Source organism: Lotus japonicus, chromosome 1 (assembly GCF_012489685.1).
Source record: "Lotus japonicus ecotype B-129 chromosome 1, LjGifu_v1.2".
NCBI lineage: Eukaryota > Viridiplantae > Streptophyta > Magnoliopsida > Fabales > Fabaceae > Lotus > Lotus japonicus.
This window is the reverse complement of record NC_080041.1, coordinates 11,439,676-11,465,818: the sequence shown is the minus strand read 5'-3', so window position 1 is coordinate 11,465,818 and position 26,143 is coordinate 11,439,676. Positions and strand designations below refer to the sequence as shown.

General features: G+C 40.0%; 3 protein-coding genes across 3 annotated transcripts; 1 reads left to right on the top strand and 2 right to left on the bottom strand.

The window, feature by feature from the left end:
- Window positions 1–2,715: 2,715 nt before the first annotated feature.
- LOC130724836 (uncharacterized) lies at window positions 2,716–3,495 on the bottom strand. The gene is made up of 2 exons (XM_057576135.1): window positions 3,040–3,495; window positions 2,716–2,778 (listed from the first exon to the last, which is right to left on the bottom strand). Exons 1-2 carry the CDS (start codon window positions 3,493–3,495, stop codon window positions 2,716–2,718), a joined length of 519 nt encoding a protein of 172 aa, XP_057432118.1.
- A 140-nt stretch (window positions 3,496–3,635) lies between these two features.
- LOC130724763 (uncharacterized) lies at window positions 3,636–7,742 on the bottom strand. Its single transcript, XM_057576069.1, has 5 exons — window positions 7,600–7,742; window positions 6,613–7,004; window positions 5,279–5,885; window positions 3,862–5,158; window positions 3,636–3,650 (listed from the first exon to the last, which is right to left on the bottom strand). The coding sequence occupies exons 1-5, from the start codon at window positions 7,740–7,742 to the stop codon at window positions 3,636–3,638; spliced, it is 2,454 nt and encodes an 817-aa protein (XP_057432052.1).
- A 1,082-nt stretch (window positions 7,743–8,824) lies between these two features.
- Window positions 8,825–19,293, top strand: LOC130733605 (syntaxin-31). The gene is made up of 6 exons (XM_057585832.1): window positions 8,825–9,133; window positions 9,322–9,572; window positions 9,932–10,080; window positions 16,258–16,296; window positions 18,255–18,452; window positions 18,623–19,293. Exons 1-6 carry the CDS (start codon window positions 8,917–8,919, stop codon window positions 18,780–18,782), a joined length of 1,014 nt encoding a protein of 337 aa, XP_057441815.1. The 5' UTR covers window positions 8,825–8,916; the 3' UTR covers window positions 18,783–19,293.
- The last annotated feature ends 6,850 nt before the right edge of the window (window positions 19,294–26,143 follow it).

The following is a 26,143-nucleotide window of genomic DNA, read 5'->3' as shown; positions in this document are numbered from 1 at the left end:
GTCATTGCGCGTTGATCTCCCATAGCCGACGTTCTCCTTTCCCAATCCTCCATCTCTTCCTCCGGTGAGTTCTTTACATCTTTCTCCTCTCGTTTTGTGTTCTCTTTCTGGAAACTGTTCATCTTTTTTTTTTTTAATCTTTTATGAAATTACCCAGCATGTCTTTGAACAATATTAGCATTTCTTCCCTGGAGCTTTCTTCACCCTCCACAGAGGGGGAAATTTCTGCCCCCACTGCCCCCGCTGTTATTGAAATTCAATCCTCGCCCTCTACTCACGATGATTCCGGCCCCGCCGGTTCGGTCGATTCTGTCCTTTCTTCAAATGGGGATTTATCCTCGCCCGAATGGCGTCAAAACGTGCAGTTAGTTGAAGATAAATGCCTGTGGCGTTCCATCTGGAGCAGTATTGGGAGCATCAACTCGCTTCGGATAACTGCCCAAGGGTTTACGAAGATAAATCCCGCCACCTCTAGTAACGAAGATCTGCAATTGAATGTCCTTCCATGCGGCGATGATGACTGTGTTCTTTTACGCAAAGAATCGTCAGATGAATCGCCCTATTTTTTTTTCGTTTATGGTTATTTTTTCACTGACTTGAATATAAAACTTCATTTCTCACCTTTCATATGCCACGTTCTATCCTTTCTGAACGTGGCGCCTTGTCAACTCCAGCCCAACGCCTGGGGCTTTATCCGTTGCTTCGAAATTCTTTGTGAGCATTTGAGCTTCACGCCCACCTACCCCTTGTTCTTTCTCTTCTATAAGTCTGTTACCAAGAAACCTACGTCTGTAAAGTGGGTCCCTCTTTTAGCTCGCAAGAAAATGAGCTGATTCACCGCCCTCAAGAGCCATTACAAAGTGTGGCAGAAAAAATATTTTAAGGTTGTTGAATCGCCTGAAATAAAAAACTTGTTCAGAGATTCCGATAATAATCCTCTCTTCCCCTTTTATTGGACGAGAGATCCTCGTCGAAAAATCTCCGTTTCGTATGACGCCTTGGACGATTCCGAGCGAGGGGTTGCCGACTATCTCCGCTCATTGCCAGCAATCTCTGGTCATGATTTGATTGAGGCGTCGAAATCCGACACCTTAAATCAATTCTTTAGTAAGTTTATAATCTTCATCTATAACTTGGTTTTTTGTTTTTCATATGTGATGTCTAACTGATGCTTTCCTGTGCAGCCACGATGGGTAAGGGAAAAACCGATGCCAGCCCGCTGAATATGAAAGCATACCTCGCCCAATCTGCTGAAGCGGCGAGAAAAAGAGCGGCGGAAGCCGAGCAAAAGAAGAAGCTTGAAGGCGCTTCAGATGCTGACCACCACAGGGATCCTAAGCGCCAAAAAACTTCAGGCGCTGCTGAAAAAACTGCTGGTGGTAAACCTCTTCACTAGACAACTCTCAATCCAACTGGTTCGGGCTCCAAGAATAGACCGATGGAGAAAAAGAAAGGAAATGACAACGTCCCGCCACCCCAACAAGATTCAGGCATGATGATTAACCGCCCGCCAACTCCATTTAGCCATGCTGGCACTAGCTCAGCCATTGGTGGCGAGGCTCCTCCCCCTTTGCTAAACTTGTCCGATCCTCACTTCAACGGGTTGGACTTCATGACTTGAAGTTTTGACAACCGGATTCACAAAGATATTTTCGGTCAAGGTCCCCCCAACATCGCTTCCCTGGCCATTTACCATGCGCTTTCTGCCGCCAACACCATGGCGGGCATGGCCCACTGTGTAAAAGATTTGCAGGCGGCCAAGAATCGCCTTGAAAAGAAAGCGACTGATTATAAGGCTGCATATGAGCGAGCGAAAGTCGATGCTGAGACAGCCAACAAACATTTGAAGTCTGCTGCGGAGAAATGCGCTAAGTTATCTGATGACTTGGCGTCTTCTAACCTGCTCCTTCAGAAGACTAAGTCTCTGAAAGAAGCCATCAATGTCAAACACACTGCCGTTCAGGCTAAGTGTCAAAAGCTGGAAAAGAAGTATGAACGCCCGAATGCTTCCATTTTAGGGCGCGCATCCCTCCAATTTGCTCAAGGCTTTCTGGCGGCCAAAGAGCAAATCAATGTTGTTGAACCGGGCTTTGATCTTTCCCGTATCGGGTATCTGAAGGAAATCAAGGATGGTCAAGTGATTGGTGATGATGATGTTGACCTTGGCCTTCTTCCTCAATTTAATTCTGAAAGTGAGTCTGAGGAAGGAAATGGCGAGGATGGGAATGACCAGGACAAGAATGAGGATCAAGGGAAGGAGGACCCTCAAACTGTCGCCAGCCAAGACCACAATGCCAACAATGAGAACCTGGCTTAAATTTATTTCTTGTTTTTATTTTGTTTAAGTGTCTTTATTTTTGGGCTTTGCCCTTTTTCTTTCTTGTTGTATTAAGAGATGTTAGGGCCACGCCCTTTTTGTTATCTTAATGAAGTTCTTTTCAATTCAACTGTTGTTATCGTTTAACTCCACTGTTGTTATCTCGGCGTTGTTTATTTACTAAACCGTTGTCGTTTATCGGTTGTTATACCTTAGTCGATTTTTCGACGTGGCTTGGTTTCTAGTGGCCACTAGAATTGCCAAGGCTTTTAATATTTGGTGGCGACACTTTCTTATTCCGAAAGGTTTATTCGCGGTATTTTGATACCCTGATACGACTTGCGCCGCATAAATTCGCCATATAAATCAAAAAATAACAATATCTTAAAATGATTTTTTCATTTTTCATAATTGGGAGCAATTGCCCCTTCATTCTTTACATATGCCGCCTCATTAAAAACCTTTCCAAAAGAAAGGGAAAAAGAGTGCGACTTCATTCATTTTTGTTGTTGTCCTTAGCTGAAATACTGCTTCAAATGAGAGGCGTTCCATGTTCGGGGAATCTTTTGACCATTGAGTTGTTCCAATTTATAGGATCCTCCTCCAACATCGCCAATTATCCTGTAAGGCCCACCCCAATTGGGCGAAAGTTTGTTGTGCTTATCGGGTATAGTGTTCTTTCGAAGCACTAAGTCCCCCACTCTCATAGTTCTTGGAACTACTTTTGTTGCAAATTTTCTGGCAACTTTGACTTTCCCCACCTCATTCCTTAGTTGTGCCTCCCGTTGTTCCTCAGGCAGCATGATTAAACTTGCTATCAAGTTTTCCCCATTGTTTTCCTCATTAAACCGAGTTGCTCGCCAACTTTGATTCTCAATTTCAACAGGGAGCATTGCATCAGTTCCATAAGTCAAACGATATGGAGTTTCCTTCGTGCTTGTCTGCTCAGTTGTGTTATATGCCCATAGGACGCCTGGTAGCTCCTCCGCCCAAAGACCTTTCGCCTCATCCAACTTATTCTTTAAGCCTTTTAAAATAACCTTGTTGGCTGATTCGGCCTGTCCATTTGTCTGTGGATGTTCTACTGAAGCAAACCTCATTTCAATTCCCATATCTGCACAAAATTCTCTGGTGATATTACTTGTGAATTGAGTCCCATTGTCCATAACCAAAGCCATGGGAACCCCAAATCTGCACACAATACGTCGCCATAGGAAACTCCTGACCTTGGCGGCTGTGATAGTCGCCACTGCTTCCGCTTCTATCCACTTGGTAAAATAATCAACCGCCACAATGATATACTTCAGTTGAGCTTTAGCTACTGGGAAAGGTCCTAGAATGTCAGTCCCCCACATAGCAAAGGGCCAAGGTGCCATCATGGTTGTTAACTCTTCAGGCGGGGCTTTATGTAAGTCAGAAAAAACTTGACACTTTTCACACTTCTTTACATATTCTAGACAATCCCTCTTCATCGTCGGCCAGTAAAATCCTGCCCTTAACACCTTTACTGCCAACGATCGCCCCCCTATGTGGCTAGAACATACCCCTTCGTGGACCTCCGCCATGACTCCCTGGGCATCTCTCGTGTCGATACATTTAAGCATAGGAGACATAATTCCCCGTCGATATAGTTCACCATCTACCAACGTGTAAAAACTAGCCTCCCTACGCCTTTCTTTTGTATTCAGGGCATTGTCCTTAGGAGGATCTTTGAGGAAAGTCTTGATTGGCTCCATCCACGAAGGTTCGCCTTCGATAACTGACTTCACTGACTTTAACCTTACTTCCACCAAGTCAATACTGGGGCGATGTAGAGTTTCCTGAATGACTGTTTGATAATTGCCCAATCGCCCCGTGCTAGCCAATTTTGCTAGCACATCAGCCCTTTCGTTTTGACTTCTTGGAACATGTTCTATTCTGATCTTCCCTATCTCCATCATTAATCTACGCACCACTTCCAGGTACTTTGAAAGTTGCAGATCCTTGACTTGATACTCGCCATTTACCTGTTTAACAACCAGCTGTGAGTCGCCCTTGATGAACAATTTCTGAACGCCTAATTCAATGACCAGCCTTAGTCCGGCGATTAGAGCCTCGTACTCTGATTGGTTGTTGCTTGCCTTGAACTCGAATTTCAAAGATTGTTCAATGACCATCTTATCCGGGCTTTCAATAGTTATTCCAGCTCCACTTCCGGTGTTGTTTGAGGATCCATCAACAGACAGGATCCACTCGCCTTGGGTTTTCTCGCCTTCCATGGGTGTTAATTCAGTCACGAAATCGATCAAGCTTTGGATTGTAACTTGTCCCCTTGGCTCATACTGTATATCATACTCAGACAACTCGACTGACCAGCTGACTAACCGCCCAGACAAGTCGGGCTTCTGGAGTACCTGTCTTAAAGGAACATCAGTTTTAACCCTGATTGAGAAACTTTGAAAATATGGCCTGAGGCGTCTTGCAGTTTTTAGAATTGCTAAGGCCGCCTTCTCAATTTTCTGGTAGCGCAATTCAGCACCTTGTAGGGTATGACTCACAAAATGTATAATCTTCTGCTTCTTTCCTTCTTCTTGAAGCAACACCGTGCTGACCGCCCTATCCGTGACCGCCAGGTAGAGCATCAAAGGAACGCCTGGCGTTGGTTTGGATAGCACCGGCAACGTTGCTAATGATTCTTTCAACTTGGAAAAAGCTTGCTCACATTCCTCTGTCCATTGAAACTTGGAATTCTTTTTCAAACAGGTAAAGAACGGAGCCGCTTTGTCTCCCGCCATTGGCAAGAAACGTGCTAAAGCAGCCATGCGTCCCGTTAATCGCTGTACTTCCTTGACACTTGTTGGACTTTTCATTTCCAAGATCGCCTTGCCTTTATCTGGGTTTACTTCAATCCCTCTTGATGTTATCATGAAACCCAAAAACTTTCCCCCTTGAATCCCAAATGAACATTTCTCAGGATTTAACTTCATTTGATTTTTTCTTAGCTGAGCAAAGGCTTCCTTAAGATCGTCGCCGTGATCCTTCGACTTGGTTGACTTAACAATCATGTCGTCTACATACACTTCCATATTTCTTCCAACTTGCTTTGAAAAATTTTTATCCATGAGGCGTTGATATGTGGCTCCAGCATTTTTCAATCCAAAAGGCATGATTTTGTAACAATAATTCGCCTGGTTAGTCATGAACGCCGTACTTTCCTCATCCGAAGGATGCATCATTATTTGATTGTAGCCAGAATATGCATCCATTAGACTTAAAATTTCGTTGCCAGAAGCCCCGTCTACCAACTTATCAACATTTTGAAGAGGATATGAATCTTTGGGACACACCTTGTTCAGATTTGTGTAATCCGTGCACATTCTCCACTTTCCATTAGCTTTCTTGACCATCACTACGTTGGCGAGCCAGGTTGGGTACTGCACCTCACGAATAAATTGTGCCTTGATCAACTTCTCAGTTTCTACTTGTACCGCCTTGTTCTTTTCATCGCTCATCCTTCGCCTTGGTTGGATGACTGGTTTTGCTCCTGGCCGTATTGCCAACTTATGAGTGATTACGTTGGGATCGATGCCTGGCACGTCATTAATTGTCCATGCAAAAAGATCCAAATTCTCGCCCAACAAGGTGATCAATCTTTCTTCTTGTTCCTTTGTTAAGCCGCTGCCGATTTTCAGAACCTTATCTTTAATCTGTGCTGATTTTGTTTCTTCCAAAGGTTGTGGGCGGAAATCATCAGCGTCATCTCTTGGGTCCAAGCTAAACCCTTCGTGTGGACTTTCCTTGGCGGCCTTTCCCATAGAGAGCCACACTTCTAAGGTAACACTCCCTTGCTGCATTCTGATCCACTCGAAGGACGCCAACCTTCCCATTACAGGCCGGGTACTTAACAGTTAAATGTGCGGTTGAAATTACGGCACACAACTTGTTAAGGGTGTCCCGCCCCAAGAGTACGTTGTAATTGGCTCTACATGCCAATACCAAATACTTCACCTGAAATTTTTTAACAAAATCCCCCTCGCCAAAGGCCGTTGATACTTCAACATATCCTCGCACATTGACACGGTCCCCTGTAAACCCCACCAGGGTTCCAGTATATGGTTTCAAGTCTGACTCTTTTAACCCCAGGCGATCAAAGGCATCCCCGTAAATGATGTCCGCCGAAGATCCCTGGTCTAGAAACACTTTTTTCGTCATGTAATTGTTGACCCTGATTGTCACTACAATCGGATCGTTTTCATGAGGAATAACATGTGCAAAATCCTGAGGGGTGAATATAATGGGAGAGTGATTCAACCAACACTCGCCCTCATACGCCTCATGCACGGAATGTACAGCCGCCACATAACGCTTTCTATCCTTGCTTGAAATCACGCCCCCTCCAAATCCTCCTGCAATGGATGAGCATTCACCAACAGGGTCGCCCAACTCCTCCACTATCTCTTTCCCTTTGCCCCTGTCCCCCTGAGTCACCTTAGTGGCCTCTGACGTTGCTGCCTCTTTAACAAAATTCGCCAGATGGCCAGCCTTGATCAACCTATCAATCTCCCGCCTTAAGTTCCAACAATTATCTGTGGTGTGCCCCAACGTTTTGTGATACTCACACCATCGGTTTGTATCCACATTAGCTGGTGGTCGCCTAGGAGGTGGCGGATATTGCACCGCATTTGTCTGTGCAACTGCTTTTAAGATACTGCTTAGGGGGGCATTCAATTTAGTAAGTGGGACAAGAGTTGGCGAGGCTCCTTGTTGGGCCAGCCGGGGCTGCAGTGGTACCTTGGGGATTTCTGTGCCATGTATTCTGGAACCCGGGTTTGGAATTTTGATAGGGGCCGGGTCTTGGAATACGTGGAGTTTGAGCTACCCTTGTTTCCTTTCTAGTTTTGTGTTTTTCCTGCGAAACTCCGCCAGGCTGGACGTGTTTTCACCCCTCCTCCCTTTCTTGCTTCTTTTGATCATCTTGCTCAATCAAAATGAATTCCTGAACGCGAGCACGAAGATCCATCATGTCTTTCGCCGGTCGCCTGGTTAAATCTCGATTCAAATCCCCCGCCTTGAGGCCATTTTTGAAGGACGCCAGGCACACATCCGGGTTGTCTTCCTCCAGTTGAACAGCCATTTTACTGAATCGCGCCATGTAGTTCTTGAGCTTCTCTCCTGGCTGTTGATGTATGCTGATAAGGTCAAACATGGTTGCTTTGGTAGTTTTGTTGGCGGAGAATTGAGTTAAGAATTTAGTAGACAAATCTGTAAAATTGTCAATGGAGAAGGGCGGCTGTCGGATGAACCATTGCATCGCCATCCCCTTGAAAGTTGATGGTAACAATCTACACTTCACCTCATCTGTTGCCCCACCAATAACCATTTTGGTGTTAAAGTAACGCAAGTGTTCCATGAGGTCAGATTCGCCTGAAAAGGCGTCCAAAGCCATTGTTTGCAGATGCTTTGGTATACCCACCTTTGTGATGGCGGGAACAAAAGGCTGAAACTCGACGACGTCCTCAGCCTCGAGCCGTTGTCCTTGCTTATAATCTTGCCGCTGGGTTAAATACTCCACCTGGGCTTGCAACTGCTCGTTTTGGCTTTGTACTTTTTGCAAAGTATCCAACATTTGTTGCAAAGCCGCCGGTGTGATTCCCGTCACTACTTCTTGTGCTTTTCTCCGAGCGCTGTTTTTGAGGTCTTCCAGATTCACATATTCAGGCGGCGTTGAACGTCGCCTGACTCCTGGATCTGATTTAGCTATCAGATCTGAGGGTCTCCCCGGAGCTACATTCACCAACGACGCTGGTGACTGCGCCACTGAGTGAACCCCTTCCGAGGAAGCCTCCTGCTCCTGCTCCTGAGGTATTTCACGGTTGTTGTATCGTCCGCCGCCGCGGCCGCCCTGACGACCACCACCCCTCCGGCGATGATCACGTCGGCCCACACCGCACGAACGGGTTTCCATGGATCTTAACGCTCACTCTCTACGTCAACTAGTAGATCGAGGTTAGACCCACAGACGACGCCAATGTTCTGTACTAGGGAAAACTTACGTAAGAGAATGACAGAAAGTAAACCCTAGCAAAGCACTAAAATGACAAAAATATCATAAAAGGAATATTCTCATTAAATGTTCAAAAGGTCCTTTTTACAAGGTGTTGACCTCTCCTTTTATAGAGGGAGTGATCATGATGTGGACCTTTCCTGTACTTGGGCCTGACAACCGGGGCCCAAGCCTCTATGCATATAAGATAAATCTAATGGAATCTTCCAGCTGGCTTGTGGGCCCATCTAAAGGAAGGGGCGGGATTCCTTGTTGTTTGGCAAATTCCGCCCTGACTGCATTCGTTCATCTGATTGCCTGATTTGGGCGGGCATAAGGAATCCTTATGTCCCGCTCAGTCTAGGGTGGGGTGTAGATTTTAGATAAGAATGGGGTGGAGTGTAATTCTAACAAATCTTGAGGGGTTGAGTGTATTTAACATCCGAACCAATCCGGTTCATTACACACCTAGTTGGCGTGGCAGTGGGACCCAGTTTCTTACGAAGTTCCCTTCCCATTCGATGCTGAAACTGAAATCGCGTTCATGAGATCTCGGAATTGAAGAAACCTCTCTCCGATGGCATCCACATACCGTGACCGCACGTCGGAGTTCCGGTCACTGACGGAGACTCTGAAGAAGATCGGAGGAGCCACCGCGCCGCGAAACCAGCCGGAGAATGCTCCGGCGACGTCTCAAGCTTCCTCATATTCCAGATCCGAATTCAACCGCAAGGCCTCGCGAATCGGGTTGGGAATCCATGAAACCTCACAGAAGATCGCCAGACTCGCTCAGTGTAAGTTCGTAACTAGCTTGTATTAGAATTAACGAAATTGATTCCAGGTAGATTCAGCTTTGCAAATTGAATTTCAATTAGAAACTCGTTATTCAAATAATGTTGATGAATATCAATGTAGCTATTTCAGAAACTGAGAATTGTTGAAGTAATAGTAGTATAAATTGTATTGTGTGAGATTTTTCCAGTGGCGAAGAAATCGTCTATGTTTAATGATCCGATGGTGGAAATACAAGAATTGACGGGTTTGATTAAGAATGATATCACTGCGTTGAATTCGGCGCTTTCGGATTTGCAAAACATTCAGCAAATGGATATGGCTGAAGGGAATTACTCGGAGGATAGGAGTGTGCATTCAACTGCTGTTTGTGATGACTTGAAGGGCAGGCTAATGGGGGCCACAAAGCACCTTCAAGATGTCTTGACTGCAAGGACAGAGGTTGGTTAATCGAAAACTGATTTTGTTTTGATCTTCTAGAGTGAATGTATAATTTGGTATTGATTGGATGGAAAGTGTTATTTGTGTTGTTTTGATGCTGGGAAGTTTGTAATTATTCAAATTTGGCAACGAAGTTGACTCGATAAGAAGTTCACCCCGCTAAAGTTGTTAATTTGCAAACAAGTTCACTGTTTAGGTTTCCAATGTGTATAGTTTCAGGGACAAAAACAACAGAAGTAACATGTAACATATTTAAGAACCAAATTGCGGATTGCCTCAATTTTGTATGCATATTACATGTCTTGATATTTTTCTCACCTAATGTTGTCTATGTTGTGCAATGTGTGTGTATGTCCCAGAATATCAAGGCTCATGAGAATAGGAGGCAGATATTTTCCAAGACCGCAGCGAGAGAGAACCCTTTCCAGCATCAGCCAAAGCCAGCAACTGAGCCACCACCTTGGTCAAATTCATCAAATGCATCTGAAAATTTGCAAGAGACATCAGGGTGAGTCAATTTTTTTTTCATGTCATATGTTAACATTCATTGGTATGCCCTTACATAAATATTCCATTCCCAACTTCCATAATTTAACACTAGGGAATCTGGCACAATATGAAAACATGAAAAACCTGGCTGCCGTGGTTGTTACTTTCTACCATGTTTCTGCACCAAGATAGGGGTTAGCTGTTGGTGTATCCAATTTTGTTTCTTCCAAAGTTTCTTATTCTTGAACTCAGCCCTGGGTTTTGTATCATGGGTTGGTCAATCTGACCATATGTTTGTTTCATTTCATCCTTCTTGACATGATTTATGAATTATTTTCTGACTATCCAAACTTCTTTTCCACACAATAGCATAATAAAGCCTTAGTTCTTGTACCGGAAAAAAGATTGACTAGTTCAACCTTGATACTTTCTTAACTAGATGTTGCAAACCCACACTCTAGGCCCAGATTTGGCAAAGTCTATGAGAGGAGGCCCAAGCAAGGGACAGCTGTACCTGAAGATCCACCTTCTAGAAGCTTGGATCCCAAGATAACCGACTAATGAGGTGGCAACACCCACATGGGTGAGGGGGGGACCATAGGGTATCAACCTAGGGAATATATGTTGGTTTTGGAGAGAGAGTGAGGTAGGCAGAAATTAGTCTGGACTGGGAGAGATTGAGCACTCTCGAATTGCTCAAGTTTATCTTGTTATTTTCCTTCTTGTCATTTCCTTCTTGTATTTCCCTAAACACTGCTTCTGGGTTCATACCAGAGGATTCAGTGCCTTAATAGCATTCAGTTTTCTTCTTTCCTATTACATTTTTCTGGTACCTAACATTGGTATTAGAACTCCCGATCCAAAGGGAGCTTTGTATGGTACTCACCCGCAGCGCTATGGAGAATCGGGTTGACAACTTGGAGCGTTCCCTCACCGAGATGAAGGAAGTGGCTCACGAACAGTTTGAGGAGCTCCGACGACTCTTCCTGAGTCGCGACAACCGACGAAGGGGTCGTTCCAACACCCCACGCCATCGAAGAACCTCACGCGATGCGAGCTCAGTCACCGCAAGGAGAAGCGATATCGGGTCACAACCCGGGTCGCGCTCTTGGTCTCGAGCTGCGACGCACGATCGTGAGCAGCACGAACACTATCATCACCGTCACCATCTGCGAGCGGTCACGGGAAGGCGAGTCGACATTCCGATGTTCAACGGAAGCGACGCGTATGGCTGGATAACGAAGGTCGAGCGTTTTTTCAGACTCAGTCGGGTCGAAGAGAGGGAGAAGATCGAGATGGTCATGATCGCCATGGAAGATCGTGCCCTCAGCTGGTTCCAGTGGTGGGAAGAGCAAGCTTAGGAGCGAGCTTGGGAACCGTTCAAACAAGCTCTGATCCGCCGTTTCCAACCGGATCTTGTCCAGAACCCGTTCGGACCTCTGCTCAGTGCCAAACAGAAGGGTAGCGTCATGGAATATCGAGAAGCCTTCGAGCTCTTAGCTGCACCCATGAGAAACGCTGACATAGAGGTGTTAAAAGGGGTTATGCTTTAAGTGTGGGGAGAAGTGGGGAAGGGAGCACATATGTGCCATGAGGAATTATCAATTGATTCTGGTAGAGGGGGAAGAGGAAGAAGAGGAAGATGAGGTTTTCGAAGAGGTTGAGGATGGGGAATTCATTTTGGAAGGAAAGGTGCTGCAATTATCCCTGAATAGCAAGGAAGGGTTAACCTCTAATAGATCTTTCAAGGTCACAGGTAAGATTGGGAGCATAGAAGTTCTGATATTGGTGGATTGTGGGGCAACCAGCAACTTCATTTCACAAGAGCTGGTGGTGGAACTAGACATACCTGTGATTGCCACTTCAGAGTACATAGTGGAGGTGGGAAATGGGGCTAGGGAGAGAAATTCCGGAGTATGTAAGAACCTGAAGCTAGAGGTTCAGGGGATTCCCATTACTCAACATTTTTTCATCCTAGGCCTAGGGGGAACAGAAGTGGTGCTGGGAATGGATTGGCTTGCTAGTCTTGGCAACATTAGAGCAAATTTCCAAAAGCTGACCATTCAATGGGAGGTTCAAGGACAGAAAGTGTTCTTACAAGGGGAGCCATCCTGGTGTAAGATTGCTGCAGGATGGAAATCTATTAAAAAGACTATGGAGAAGGAGGGGGAAGCATATTACCTCTCTTATGAGGGGTTGACTGAGGATCCAAGGATTGCAACTGAGATTTCAGAAGAGATAGAGGGAATCCTAGCAGAATTTCCTGAAGTTTTTCAAGAGCCAAAGGGGCTACCTCCCAAGAGAGCAACGGATCATGCCATTTTGCTTCAAGAAGGAGCTTCCATACCCAACAGTAGACCCTACAGGTATCCATTCTATCAGAAAAATGAGATTGAAAAATTAGTAAAAGACATGCTCAAGGCAGGGATCATTAGACCCAGTACAAGTGGTAGTCCTGCTATATTGGTGAAAAAGAAAGATGGAGGGTGGCGATTTTGTGTGGATTATAGAGCCCTCAACAAGCTTACAATCCCTGACAAATTCCCTATACCAATTATTGATGAACTGTTAGATGAAATAGGAGCAGCTGTGGTTTTTTCAAAACTTGATTTGAAATATGGTTATCACCAGATTAGAATGAGAGAGGAAGACATTCCTAAGACTGCTTTCAGAACCCATGAGGGCCACTATGAATACCTAGTCCTACCATTTGGCCTATCCAAAGCACCCTCAACCTTTCAAGCACTCATGAACCAAGTCTTGAAGCCCTATCTTAGAAAATTTGCACTTGTATTTTTTGATGATATCTTGATCTACAGTGAGAGCGAGGAAAAGCATAGGGAACACTTGAGGAAAGTTTTGCAAGCTTTAGAGGATAACCATCTGGTGGCAAACCAAAAGAAATGTTCTTTTGGTCAACTGGAATTGGTGTATTTGGGGCATGTGATATCAGGACAAGGGGTAGCTGCTGACCCTAACAAAATCAAAGATATGTTGAACTGGCCCACTCCAAAAGATGTGAAAGGATTAAGAGGTTTCCTTGGGTTAACAGGGTATTATAGGAAATTTGTGAAGAATTATAGTAAGCTGGCCCAACCTCTCAACCATTTACTCAAAAAGAACAACTTCAGTTGGAGTGAAGAGGCAGCTCAGGATTTTGAGAATCTGAAGGTGATCATGACAACTGTGCCAGTTTTGGCAGTGCCAAATTTTGCAAAAACCTTTGTCCTAGAGACTGATGCATCAGGAAAAGGGTTAGGGGCTGTACTAATGCAAGATGGGAAACCAGTGGCTTATATGAGTAAGACACTTTCAGAAAGAGCACAGGCCAAGTCTGTATATGAGAGAGAATTAATGGCAGTAGTGATTGCAGTTCAGAAATGGAGACATTATCTCCTAGGGCAGAAATTCATCATACATACAGATCAGGAGAGCCTAAGATTCTTAGCTGAACAGAGGTTGATGGGAGAGGAACAGCAGAAATGGGTATCCAAATTAATGGGATTTGATTTTGAAATCAAATACAAGCCAGGGATTGAGAATAAGGCAGCAAATGCCTTATCCAGAAAAATGCAATTCTCAGCTATATCTTCAGTTCATTGTGCAGATTGGGAGGATTTAGAAACTGAGATTATGGCAGAGGAAAAATATAGGAAAATCATGCAAGAGCTGGTCACTCAAGGCACTTCTGTGGCAGGGTACCAATTGAGGAGAAGGAGATTACTTTATAAAGGAAGGATTGTCATTCCCAAGGGGTCTGGGAAAATTCTCACCATATTACAAGAGTTCCATGACTCTAAACAAGGAGGGCATGCAGGCATTTTCAGAACCTATAAGAGGATTTCTGCTCTCTTTTTCTGGGAAGGGATGAAGCTGGATATTCAGAGTTATGTACATAAATGTGAAATCTGTCAAAGGAACAAATATGAAGTACTCAGCCCAGCTGGTTTCCTACAACCACTACCCATCCCTACTCAGGTATGGACTGACATTTCCATGGATTTCATTGGGGGGCTACCTAAAACCATGGGAAAAGACACAATACTGGTAGTAGTGGACAGATTCACCAAGTATGCTCACTTCTTTGCACTCTCACACCCTTATAATGCAAAAGAAGTTGCAGAACTCTTTATCAAGGAGGTAGTCAAACTACATGGATTTCCTACATCCATAGTCTCTAATAGAGACAGAGTTTTCCTAAGCACCTTCTGGACAGAACTATTCAAATTAGCAGGAACCAAATTGAAATTTAGTTCTGCATACCACCAACAAACAGATGGACAGACTGAGATTGTAAACAAATGTGTGGAGACCTATCTTAGGTGTGTGACTGGGACCAAACCCAAACAGTGGCCTAAGTGGTTGTGTTGGGCAGAATTTTGGTACAACACCAACTACCATTCTGCCATCAAAACCACACCCTTCAAGGCATTATATGGGAGGGAAGCACCTGTGATCATCAAGGGGACTGATTCTTTAACTTCAGTAGAGGAAGTTGAAAGGATGACTGCTGAGAGGAACCTACTTCTGGAAGAGCTCAAAGAAAATCTGGAAAAAGCCCAGAACAGAATGAAACAGCAGGCCAATAAACACAGGAGAGATGTGCAGTTTGAGATTGGGGACATGGTATACCTCAAGATACAGCCTTATAAGCTCAAAAGCCTGGCTAAAAGGAAAAATCAGAAGCTTAGTCCAAGGTACTATGGACCCTTTTTAGTGATAGACAAGATCAACCCTGTTGCTTACAAGTTGCAATTACCAGAGGGCAGTCTAGTCCATCCAGTATTTCACATTTCCTTGCTCAAGAAGGCAATTAATGAGGGAACTCCTTGCCAACCATTACCCAGCTCATTAACAGAAGATTGGGAGCTCTTAGTAGAACCAGAAACTATTCTGGGAACAAGACAGAAGGAGAATGGGAGCATTGAAGTTTTGGTTAGATGGAAGGATCTTCCAACTTTTGAAGATTCCTGGGAAGACTACACTGCTCTGCTGGAACAATTCCCTAATCATCACCTTGAGGACAAGGTGATTCTTCAAGGGGGGAGAGATGTTGCAAACCCACACTCTAGGCCCAGATTTGGCAAAGTCTATGAGAGGAGGCCCAAGCAAGGGACAGCTGTACCTGAAGATCCACCTTCTAGAAGCTTGGATCCCAAGATAACCGACTAATGAGGTGGCAACACCCACATGGGTGAGGGGGGGACCATAGGGTATCAACCTAGGGAATATATGTTGGTTTTGGAGAGAGAGTGAGGTAGGCAGAAATTAGTCTGGACTGGGAGAGATTGAGCACTCTCGAATTGCTCAAGTTTATCTTGTTATTTTCCTTCTTGTCATTTCCTTCTTGTATTTCCCTAAACACTGCTTCTGGGTTCATACCAGAGGATTCAGTGCCTTAATAGCATTCAGTTTTCTTCTTTCCTATTACATTTTTCTGGTACCTAACACTAGATAAGTAATAGACAGTGTGATAGTCATGTATGAGAAACAAACATGTATATATTTCCTATGTTAATTGATAGGTGATCCTTGTTTGTCTTGCTGAAAGATTTAAATCTTAGAGTTGGCAAAGAACTCCTGAATAGTGCAAGGGTAGACCAAATTGAGTAAATTTACTCTTCCGAATTCCAATATGAATGTACGACTTAAAGGCTTAAACATGAAGTCCTGAACTATGCCGTAAACTTTTTGAGAGGAATAATAATCACTAGCCTTTTATTAGATTCCCTTTCAGGCATTCATTTTTGGTATGCTGCTTTAAACATATAAGTAAGACCTGGTGGAACATTGTAAAAATCTCTTAACTAATAATTATTTTCTAGCCCTAAGTACTTCTACAGTTCTACCACTGACAAATTTTTGGCTTCTTTAGAATGTAATGCAATAATTACAAGTTTTGGCATTGAACATGTGTCTGGGGTGTCGCAAAAAAGTGGGAACTTACAATGAACTATGTCAGCTGATCTCAATTTTCTATGTAATGATGATACTGTAGTTTGGCTGTGCTATACTGTAATTATTTATTTAAATTTATGTCTTTAAAAAATTGTACGTTCTGAAGATCCTCTCATTCTATGTATTTACAAATCATTAATCTGTATTTATGTATATATTTTATTTATTCATGTTAGAAATGATAGGTCTCTGAAATTTTATTGCTGTTAAAATGATTATAAGTGTCTGTCGCATGCAGATTACCACCAAATGGAGCTCCAGCAGGAAATCAACTAAGGTTTGTTATAATTTCTTTTTACACTGTAAGATCAAAATTTTCATTTTTATGTAGCATTGTTATATGTTGGTCTAAGAACTCCAAATAACACTTTAAAAGTATAATTTATGAAAAAAAAGTGGCTTTCATTTGGTTCTCATGGATCATAGTACAGTGACTGTATTTGAGTTTGATAAAACCCAAACTAAGAAGAACAAAAAAATGGGAAGACCAAAGGAGCATTGTACTTACTTAATTAAACAGAAATAAAATCCTTACAAGCAGAGAATGATCTCAGAGAACCAGACACAAAATGGAAGGACAGAAAGAAAATGAAGAAGAACGAAAAAACAGAGGTGCTTTACACAGGTTGCCCTTCTTTCAGCCATAAAAAACTTCAGCTGTGATCTTTCCTGTCCAAAAAAGTCCCCTAACTTCCCTTTATTTCCCACCCCTAACCTTTTCAATGTCCTCATTCACACGCAATAGCATGTGACTCCCAAGGGTGATCCATCCCAGCCCAATGCTCCTCTGCATAACTCACCAGGTAGAGACAAGTAAGGACAGAACTAGGGAAATTAGGTAAGGGGAGCAAAAATGTTACACACATTAGTAAAATTAACAATGACTAATTAGAGGAGACAACAAAAATATTTTGAGGGGGCAAATATAACATTTGAATATTATTCTAATGTTTTTTTCTCTATGGGGGACTGGCCAATTTGCAACATATGTAGTTCCGTCCTTTATGACCAGATTAATTGGCCTATCAGAGGTTACATTCTTTTGAGTGCATGTTGCTTTCTTGCGGTTTTGTGATGATAGTTTCAAGGCATCTGTTAATCATTCCGTAGTTCTGTAACAAGCATAATCAAATATTAGCCTGATAATGAGAGAAAGGATAGAAACTTTGATAAGTCTTCTTCTGGTTAGCACATTAACCAGATAATGCGGATGGGAACTTGGGAAGTAAATAAAGGTTAACTTTATGTTGAGACTTGAGAACCACTTGGAATTTTAAGACTGTGGAGGCTCTGTCAAGCAGGTTAACGGATAGGTTTTCTCAGTTCAAACTTATTTGAACATCCTTCTCTTTCCGTGTGCATGAATGATCCTTGTTTATGCATTTTGCTTGAATGAATTGAACTTCTTGCCCAACATGAATATTGGCGCAAGTTATTTTTTTGTTTTTAATTGGATATGGTTGGTCTATTAAGTTATTAGCAGTATTCAGTTGCAAATTAGATTATGTTTATTTCACACACTGTCTTTTGAATCCTCAACTATCTGGTCGATGATTGTATTGGTGAGTTTTATGAGTCACTTCTTGTCCAGGTCCTATAAATCGTCAAAGTGTTAAGCTTGGCTTTTCTTTTGTTTTTCAGCACTTAATACAAGGATTTTGTAATTGTGTACTGGTAGTATGCTTTAAACATTAGGGAGTGGAACTTCTTCTATGCAATTGTGTTTGTTCTAAGCTAGTCTAGCTTTCTTTGTAAGGGCAGAAGCATCACTTGTGCTTCCTTAAATTCAATTTTTGCTTATAAAAAAAATACAAGGATTTTGTATCTTATTTTGACTGAGTTTAATCTGGATAGATATCATGTGATTAGTTATGTTAACTAGTAATTTTCTTGGCATAATTCCCCTATAATTTATTACGTACCTACTTAAAGCTATGAACATCTCGATATTCCACTTTTTTCTTTTAATAGTTTGCCTCCATTAGTTGAATGGACAATTATCAGAATGTCACAAAATATAGTTGTTTAATGTGGTTATTCAATCTGGAGGTTGTCGTGTCTCAATTATTTATCAAACACCTTACCATGCTTATGAATGCTCTGTGGTAAGTTTACCCTTAGGTTGTTATGTGTAGCTTTTTGGGTGTGAATTGCTTAAATTTTCTTGGCATGCATGCTTTGGATGTACATATTTTCTAACTTAAACTACAACATGTGGTAAATTTTCTGATGCAGGCGAAGGTTAGCTGTGGACAACGCTCCATCCCAGCAAATGGAAATGTCTTTGGTACAGCAGGTTGTCCCTCGGCAGGACAATTATGCTCAAAGTCGGGTAACTGCTCTTCACAATGTGGAATCTACTATCACAGAACTTAGTGGGATCTTCACACATTTGGCTACAATGGTTGCCCATCAAGGGGAGCTAGCTATCAGGTTCTTAACTTTTTACTTGAGTATTTGAAACTCAGATTGTTGCGGTGCACTACTTTTTCCTCCTCATATGACATTGGAGTATGTTAAAAGCTTGAACCAGAAAATGTATTTGAAGCTATAGCTGTTCACTTGTTCTAACAATTAGCATTATGTCTAACTGATATGGGTAGGATTGATGACAACATGGATGAGTCATTGGCAAATGTTGAAGGAGCACACAGTTCTTTATTGAGGCATCTCAACCGAATATCATCAAATCGGTGGCTTCTTATCAAGATATTTGGCATTTTAATACTTTTTCTGATGATCTTCATTTTCTTCATAGCCTAATACCAATCATGAAAGTTTTTCTTCGCGGCTTGGATCTGTCTTTGCCCCTCCTCTCTGGAAGCATAAATGCCAGAGCAGCTAAATGAAGGGTTATACATATGACGCATGTGTTCTGTTTGCATGTAGATAGGGCTTCCGTTGCTCGGCAATCTATAGGTGTTATGAATTTTTTTGCTGGCTTCTAAGCCCCACCAAAACATTGTAGGAATTTGAATGCAGCTGAAGATAGAAATATAGGCGTGCTGGGCACACTGATATATATAGACTTCAAAATCACGTTAATATATAAGCTATAATACGAAGCTGTTCCACTAATGCAAAACAGTCTTCAGGTGCAAAAAACTGAGAGAAGGAAAAGACAACTTTTCCAATTATTGTAGTGCATGTATTGCCAGATACTTGTAAAAGTTATCGAATTGGTAGTAACATACCAGAAGTTCTTTGTTCAGTTACCTGTACAATGTAAGAAACTTTTGGATATTGTAATATGAAAATTGATTGATTCTTTGAACTTTGAAGTTTTGTGAGATAAAATTATTTTTATTGACCCTTTTTTTACGTTATTCATCAATATGTCTCTTGATTTATCTGCAGTATAATTTTTGGTAAGTGCAATTTAAGTTCTTGTGGTTGCATGTGTTAAATTCTCTGTGGATACTTGCTTTTTTTGTTTTTCTTTTTAGTGCACATGTGGGTTAAAGAAGGATTCCTTCCTTCCACTTAGTATTTCAAAATGCTATTTCACTTATTCTCTACTCTATAGAAAATGCATTTGTTTATTCACCATGTGGATATTTTGCTTTACAATTATAAGGATGCAGTCAAACACATAAAGCTGGTTATTTCACTTATCTTTTACTCCATAGAAAATACATTAATTTATTCACCATGTGGATATTTTGCTTTACAATGATAAGGATGCAGTCAAACACATAAAGCTGGTTAATTATGTATATGTTGGACTGGAATCCACTAAGTTATTTGTTGCAGCTAATGCTAGGAATCTCCCTTTCTTGCTTAGATTTAAAGTTTAATTTTACTAGTTCAGTTGTTTGCCAACAACTGTATTGATTTGTCATGGTTATTACTAAAAAACCTTCCAGACTCCTTATAAAGCATTTCTGATGCATTATGTTTGAACTCTATTAAAACTCTTGATGTCATTTGATTTTATTCAATCAATTGTGTTACATAAATCCTTTTAACATTATGATTATATGATAAGTGAAGAGGGAAAAAATATAAAAAATGCACATAACCGATGTGTTGATCCAAAAGTATAATGACACTCACTAAAGATTTCTCCTGAAGCAATGACTTTTGTTGATTATACTCATCAAGAAAACTTCACATTCTTCATTGCTTTCTGTCTCTTTCCTAGCCTCTATATTTCTAACTTTATATGTAGTGCATTACCTAATTTACTTGTCAAGATAGGGACTTTACACACTTAAACTACCTAAAATAGATTCTATGGTCTCTGTATAGTCAACAGATGTGTGCTTTGGTGATTATATTTAGGCACACCTTAGTGTATGCCTGTATGGGCCAATTTCCAAACGAAATAAAGTGTAGTTAGGCTTTCATTGATCATGCACTCATAGGTCAACAAGAGATCTAACTGCATCCGGGGTGGTTGTACCATAAAGTTATTGAATTTATGGGAGAGCAAGTCCTTAATATACAGAACTTGCTATAACACTGACATTGCTATATGTCTGGGTTCCAGTTAATTGCTGAATTAACTTTCATTCAAATTTATTATTAATATTGTGTTTGGATTTTTGAACTTAAGAGTGATGTATGTTGAGATTCACATTTTATTTTGGTAAGCATGTCGAAATTAACGTGATAAAATCTAACATTTTTCGTTACTATATTGAAATACGTGAAATTATATCTGCACAAACACTAAATCAAATATAAACTAAAATAACATTGTTCATTTTTTATCTTAAAATGAGTGATGATGCTCGTTTGCACCGGGTACAACAAATACTCAAATAAGGTCTATCACTTTCCACTAACATCACTAAAACCAGATAAATTTAAACTTTGTAGAATGGTATGATATTTCACCATCATCTATTGTCTCCTCAAGCAATTCTAGCCTGAGTGACAGCTACAATTTATAAGTTGAGTGGCCAACAGTGACTTAAGATAAAAATTCAAGTCTTCATCCCAATGATAGGATCAGTAGCTGGTGAAGGGTGTCCATCAATTAGACTTAAAGTGTCTAATTCTGTGGAATCTTACTTAGAGACCCAGAGGCAGAGAGCCATAGCCCTAAGGATAGTTCCTGAAAGCAATACCTATTAGATGAATTCAAATTCTCTGTTGTTTCTACAGCTAATAATTCAATCTAAACTCTTTAATTTAATAAAAAAATTATTTAGATTAATCCTAACCATTGATTACAAAATTCATTGACTTATAATTGTGCAGGATAGAGCTGTAGAGAACCTTTGTCGTAGGTGATCCAAATACATGGTGGATCCTTACTATAAATCACTCAACATAGAGGATATATAATTTGGAAATCCTTCTACAATTAATTATAAAGTCATGATTAATTATGAGGAGAAATTTAAGTTAATAGCTTCTAAGTTTCAGAATTGATTTTAAAAGAAGAGGAGTATGAACCAAATATGCTATAAGAGAGGCAAGCTAACCCTTCAAACAATATTGCGGCAAAAGTAGGAAAAGTTGCTTTAGTACATAAAAATTGCAGGGGATCAAAACATGGAATCAAAGTATGAAATTGATTGTAGTGGGATTTCAAGTGGGAATTGACCGTATACTTGTAGTGTTATGACTCTTTATTATTTGATGGTATTTGCCTTACTTTGTCTTCCACATGCATATCAAATTTGACGTAACCACTCCTTGATTTTGGTGCTACAATACAATAATTCCACACCAAGAAAAAATCACTTGATGATGCCCTGTATAGCAATTAGAAAAATTGGAAAGGCTAGTGTTCTTCTTTTCTTTTCATGGTTTACACCTAAACACGTAAGTGTAATTAAAGTGACTCTATTCCCTTTGACAATTCCTGAAATGATCATAACATTCATGAATCATTATGACAATCAATTTCTTATGAGACGTGAAGGTGCAATAGAAGCAAATGAGTTCAGTTATTATGACTGGAAAGCTTAGACAAGTAGCACTTTGTCGCACACAATGAACTGTTCTGAAGTGCTTGAGGGAATGTTTGTTTGTGAATTTTTAAGAGATAAATATTGAATTTAAAATATTTAAAAAGCTCTAATGACAGTTAGATAATTGTTTTAAATAAAAAAAAATTAGTTGTATCCTTTTAACTTGCGCCAAACAAAACAAGTTTTTTTGAACGAAACGAAACAAGTTAAAAGGATTGATTTACATGAAAAAATAGAAGTATTGTTCTTTTTTTTTCAATGTTTTTAAAAATACAAAAAGTTGAGAACTTTCTGATAAATATTTTTAAGTTCAATTGAAGTAAAGTTTTCATACTGTTATTTCAAAAGTCAATTTTATTATATCAGGGCATGTTATTTTTTTTCTTCTAAAAATGAACTAATTATAATAGAAAAACACTTTATTATCCTGCAAGAAATAAAATTTGTATATATATATATATATATTGAATAATTTAATTGTTCAACTATTTATGATAGTTTTCCTTATATCCGTGGGGGTTTGATGTAATGCCAAGATTCCCCATGACCATGCAATCTATTACACTGGCAGCAAAATCTCTTGTCGGAATAATACTTCAGGATGGGCCTTTTTCTAGTTTGATAACAAAATCTATTGACGCTACTCCTGGCATACTAAATTGTAATTAAATATATCAATAATAAATCAATGCATCGACGTACATATAACTTTAATTACTGTGACCGCAAAAAAAAAATAGAAAATAAGGTTAAAAGTTGATAATATTAATAATTTAATATATATATATATATAATATTTTTATAATTTTATGGTGGTGCCATATAAAATTCTACATAATATTAATAAAGAAAATTAAGATTTTTTGGCATGAGCTAGTCACCTTCTAAATCTGTCAGTGCTAGTCTGATAGTACGATTTAGCGTCGGTTTAGTCGACTCTGTGCGGACACAACTTGGTAATGGCTGACGCAAACTCATACAAATTAATGTCAGTCGTATAGGCTGATCTCTAATTAGTGTGGGTCGTATCAGGGCCGTGTAAGGCTTTACACAAATTAGGCAATTGCCTAAGGCCCCAAAATTGCTTAAGGCCCCAAAAAAGTTTTACCTATATAGTATATTTTATTGATACCTAAAAGAGGTAATAGAATAGTAAAAAATTATGTCATCTTAATTGTAATATGGGCAATGAAATGTGAGAACTCGAAGTGAAATGTGGAAAGTGCAACTTTTAACAATTATTAATAGTAGTGTTTTAAATTCTCAAATTGACATTTTCCAAAAAACTAATAAATAAAATACATGTTATTTTTACATTTTCAAAATAAAAAATTTAATTGTGTATAGTCATAATCGTTAGTTTTTTTACTTATATATTTGTACTTTCACTCATTGTTTTTTCTCTAAAAAAATCCATTGTTTTTACCTTGAAGTGAATTATCAAATAAGAGTACTTGATATTAAAGTGTTGCAAAATCTCTCAATGTTTCATTCCTTATGTTTCAAGTTCTATTAAGAATTTAAATTCTTTTCGAAATGTATATATTGTCTATTGAATTTTATTGACAATCTTGTAACGGTTTCTACTGCTAGAAGAAGTTGTTCAAAATTAAAATGAGTTAAATCAACAATATTGTTACAAGATAGATTGAGTAATTAACTATTTTATTTATTGAAGCAACATGTTAGAAATAATTCATTATGAAACTCTAATAAATGATTTCACGGCTCTGAAAACCTAGAAGGTTAGTATAAAAATTGATAATTTGTATGGTACATTAAATTCTTCAAGATTCTTGTCAAAATAAAATAACTTTGAAATCTTCGCCTTAGGCTTCAAATTATCTGTACACGACCCAACCCTGGGTCGTATAGGCCGATTCTGATTAGTAAATCATGCTTAGTAAAGCAACCACAAGACAAAATTTCATATAAGACAAATATATCATCACATATCAATAAGAAAAAGCATGCTTAGTTAATCAATTAGTACAAGCTCATTCTTAGTTAACAGCATGCTTGAAGGGTCTCAATCATTTTGAAGCAAAAATGAAAGGTGCAAACAAATACAATATTCTTGACAAAATAGCATGGAACATGTTGCCATGCATTTTGTCAAAACAACTGATTGTCGAAGCAGATGCCGTGACATCTGATTTCGTGAAGCTAGGACATCAGTCATTTGCTTAAGTTTGATTTTGTGGGCCCTTGAAGATTTTATGAAGATATGTTTTTATAGTTACTTGAGGATCAAGTAGCTGTTCCAAAAGGGTTTTGATTTGTGGGTTGTTATTTGTTGAAACAATCTTTATTAAAAGATTGGTTTCTATCTTTACGTTTGAATTTTGCAACAATATCTTGGAGATTCAGTTTAGATTTGTTGTTGCAATCTGTTACTTCAGCCCAAGCAAACCCTAGTGCCTACCTGCTGCTGTTGAAGTCTATAAAAAGGATGAAGACCTAAAGCTTGAAGACCACCGAAGCTAATAGAGAGAGATCAAGTATTTTAGGGTTGTTCATTGTTCTTTATCCTTGTTTCTTGTGAACAAACTTTGCTCCCTGATTCTATAAAGCAAAGTTGTGTTCTGTGTTCTTTAATTCTTCAAATTCTGATTGTTGATTGTTTGTTACCAATCACTGTGGCAGTGATTGAGAGAAAGGGAGAGAGGCTCTCATACTTAGGTTGAGATACTAAGTAGAAATACACTTGGGTAGATTAGGAAGTGAACTATGAACTGTGGTGTTCATGAGTGTCTGTGATTCCTGAATCTTGAGATAGTGGATTTCCTTTCTTTGGGTGCAAACCCTCCAGACGTAGGTGAAGTTTCACCGAACTGGGTTACCAATCTTCTGTGTTCTACTTTATTATTTTTCTGGTTATGTTACTGTTAGTCAGTTGTCGAACCGGTTGTCCCAGCATCGCGTTCGACATCTGTCCTGTGCGAGAACCGTATTTACATAGCAGTTTCACACTAACAAGAAAGGTTGAATCATGAAAGGCGTTGATCATACCCTTGTTGTTTCAATTCTTAGAATAAGCTTTACTGTAACTTTTTTATATAGTCACAATCTAGAAGAATATAATATAGATAAAAGCAATCAACATTCTAGAAATTGTTAAGCAAATTAAAATAAAATTTAGATTTGGCTACTCGTGCACTACCTGTGGGGGAGCGGGGGTAATGACAGTTTAGGGAATTAAGGGTTTGAGGGGGGAGAGGTTAAGGTCTAGGATGGCGTCGTGGGAGGTGGGGGAGCTAGACAAAAGATAATAGGTGGGGTGAAAGTTTGTGAGTATGAGAGTTAAGGGTGAAGAAAGGGGGTGAGCTTAATTTCTAGTAGGAGAAGGTGAAGGAGAACTTGTGAAGACAACAAGGCGGAGAAACAATTGAAGACTAGCCTTGGCCAGACCAAAACTAACTTGTGGGCCTACGAGATAGACCAAACCCAATTCACATTAGCGTCGATTTATAACGATAGCTTAATTTAGTCTGACCAACGCTATCGTTAAGTGAAACTAAATTTATTTAACATTTTGCACCAACTTTATGTTGGTTTAGCCGACGCTAAAGAGTGTAAAATAACCCTGTCGTTAGAATTATCACTAATTTTTACTCTACACTAAAGAGCTTAATTAATATTGTCGTCAAAACCATCACTAATTTTTACTCTAAAACAACTCTTTGTAGTGTAATAAAAGGAAAATTCGGCCAGATAACTAATTTTGATCTTTTTTCATTGTAAATTGGCATGTGTTACGAAAATATTCTGAACAGTGTGGCAGCATTGGGCCCAAAGGAAAACACAAATATTCCAAGCCCAAAAAAATCACCAAATCACCAGCTTGGTTAAAGGGATTTGATCAGACCAGTGGAAGGAACAAGAAGAAACGGAAATGAGTAGGAAAGTTTGGCAATATATTAGGAGTACTATTATATATATGTTAAATAGTCTCATATTATTAGTTATTTGGGCCAGTAGCTTTGGGCCTTAGTAAGTACAAGAAGAGACAAGTAGTATAAATATGTAATTTCTATTTCCAGTCAATTAATCAGAAAATTGAGCTTGCTCACCAATTTGATTTTCTCTTTTATTTTCTTATTGCTATCTCTGCTAGGGTTTATCCCTTGGAAGGGTTTCTACCTTCCAACTGGTGCTTTCATTGATGTCTTCCTCTCAGCCAGAACAGTCTTCCAT

Coding starts and splice junctions, on each gene's coding strand:
- LOC130724836 (XM_057576135.1), bottom strand. CDS start 3,495: ATGGCTTTGGTTATGGACAATGGGACTCAATTCACAAGTAATATCACC. Junction 2,779..3,039: donor CCAGAAAATTTGCAACAAAA/GTAGTTCCAAGA, acceptor TCTTTTGGAAAG/GTTTTTAATGAGGCGGCATA.
- LOC130724763 (XM_057576069.1), bottom strand. CDS start 7,742: ATGGCTTTGGACGCCTTTTCAGGCGAATCTGACCTCATGGAACACTTG. Junction 7,005..7,599: donor AAGGGGATGGCGATGCAATG/GTTCATCCGACA, acceptor CCCCCTAAGCAG/TATCTTAAAAGCAGTTGCAC. Junction 5,886..6,612: donor TGAGGCGTATGAGGGCGAGT/GTTGGTTGAATC, acceptor ATGACGTGCCAG/GCATCGATCCCAACGTAATC.
- LOC130733605 (XM_057585832.1), top strand. CDS start 8,917: ATGGCATCCACATACCGTGACCGCACGTCGGAGTTCCGGTCACTGACG. Junction 9,134..9,321: donor GATCGCCAGACTCGCTCAGT/GTAAGTTCGTAA, acceptor AGATTTTTCCAG/TGGCGAAGAAATCGTCTATG. Junction 9,573..9,931: donor TCTTGACTGCAAGGACAGAG/GTTGGTTAATCG, acceptor TGTATGTCCCAG/AATATCAAGGCTCATGAGAA.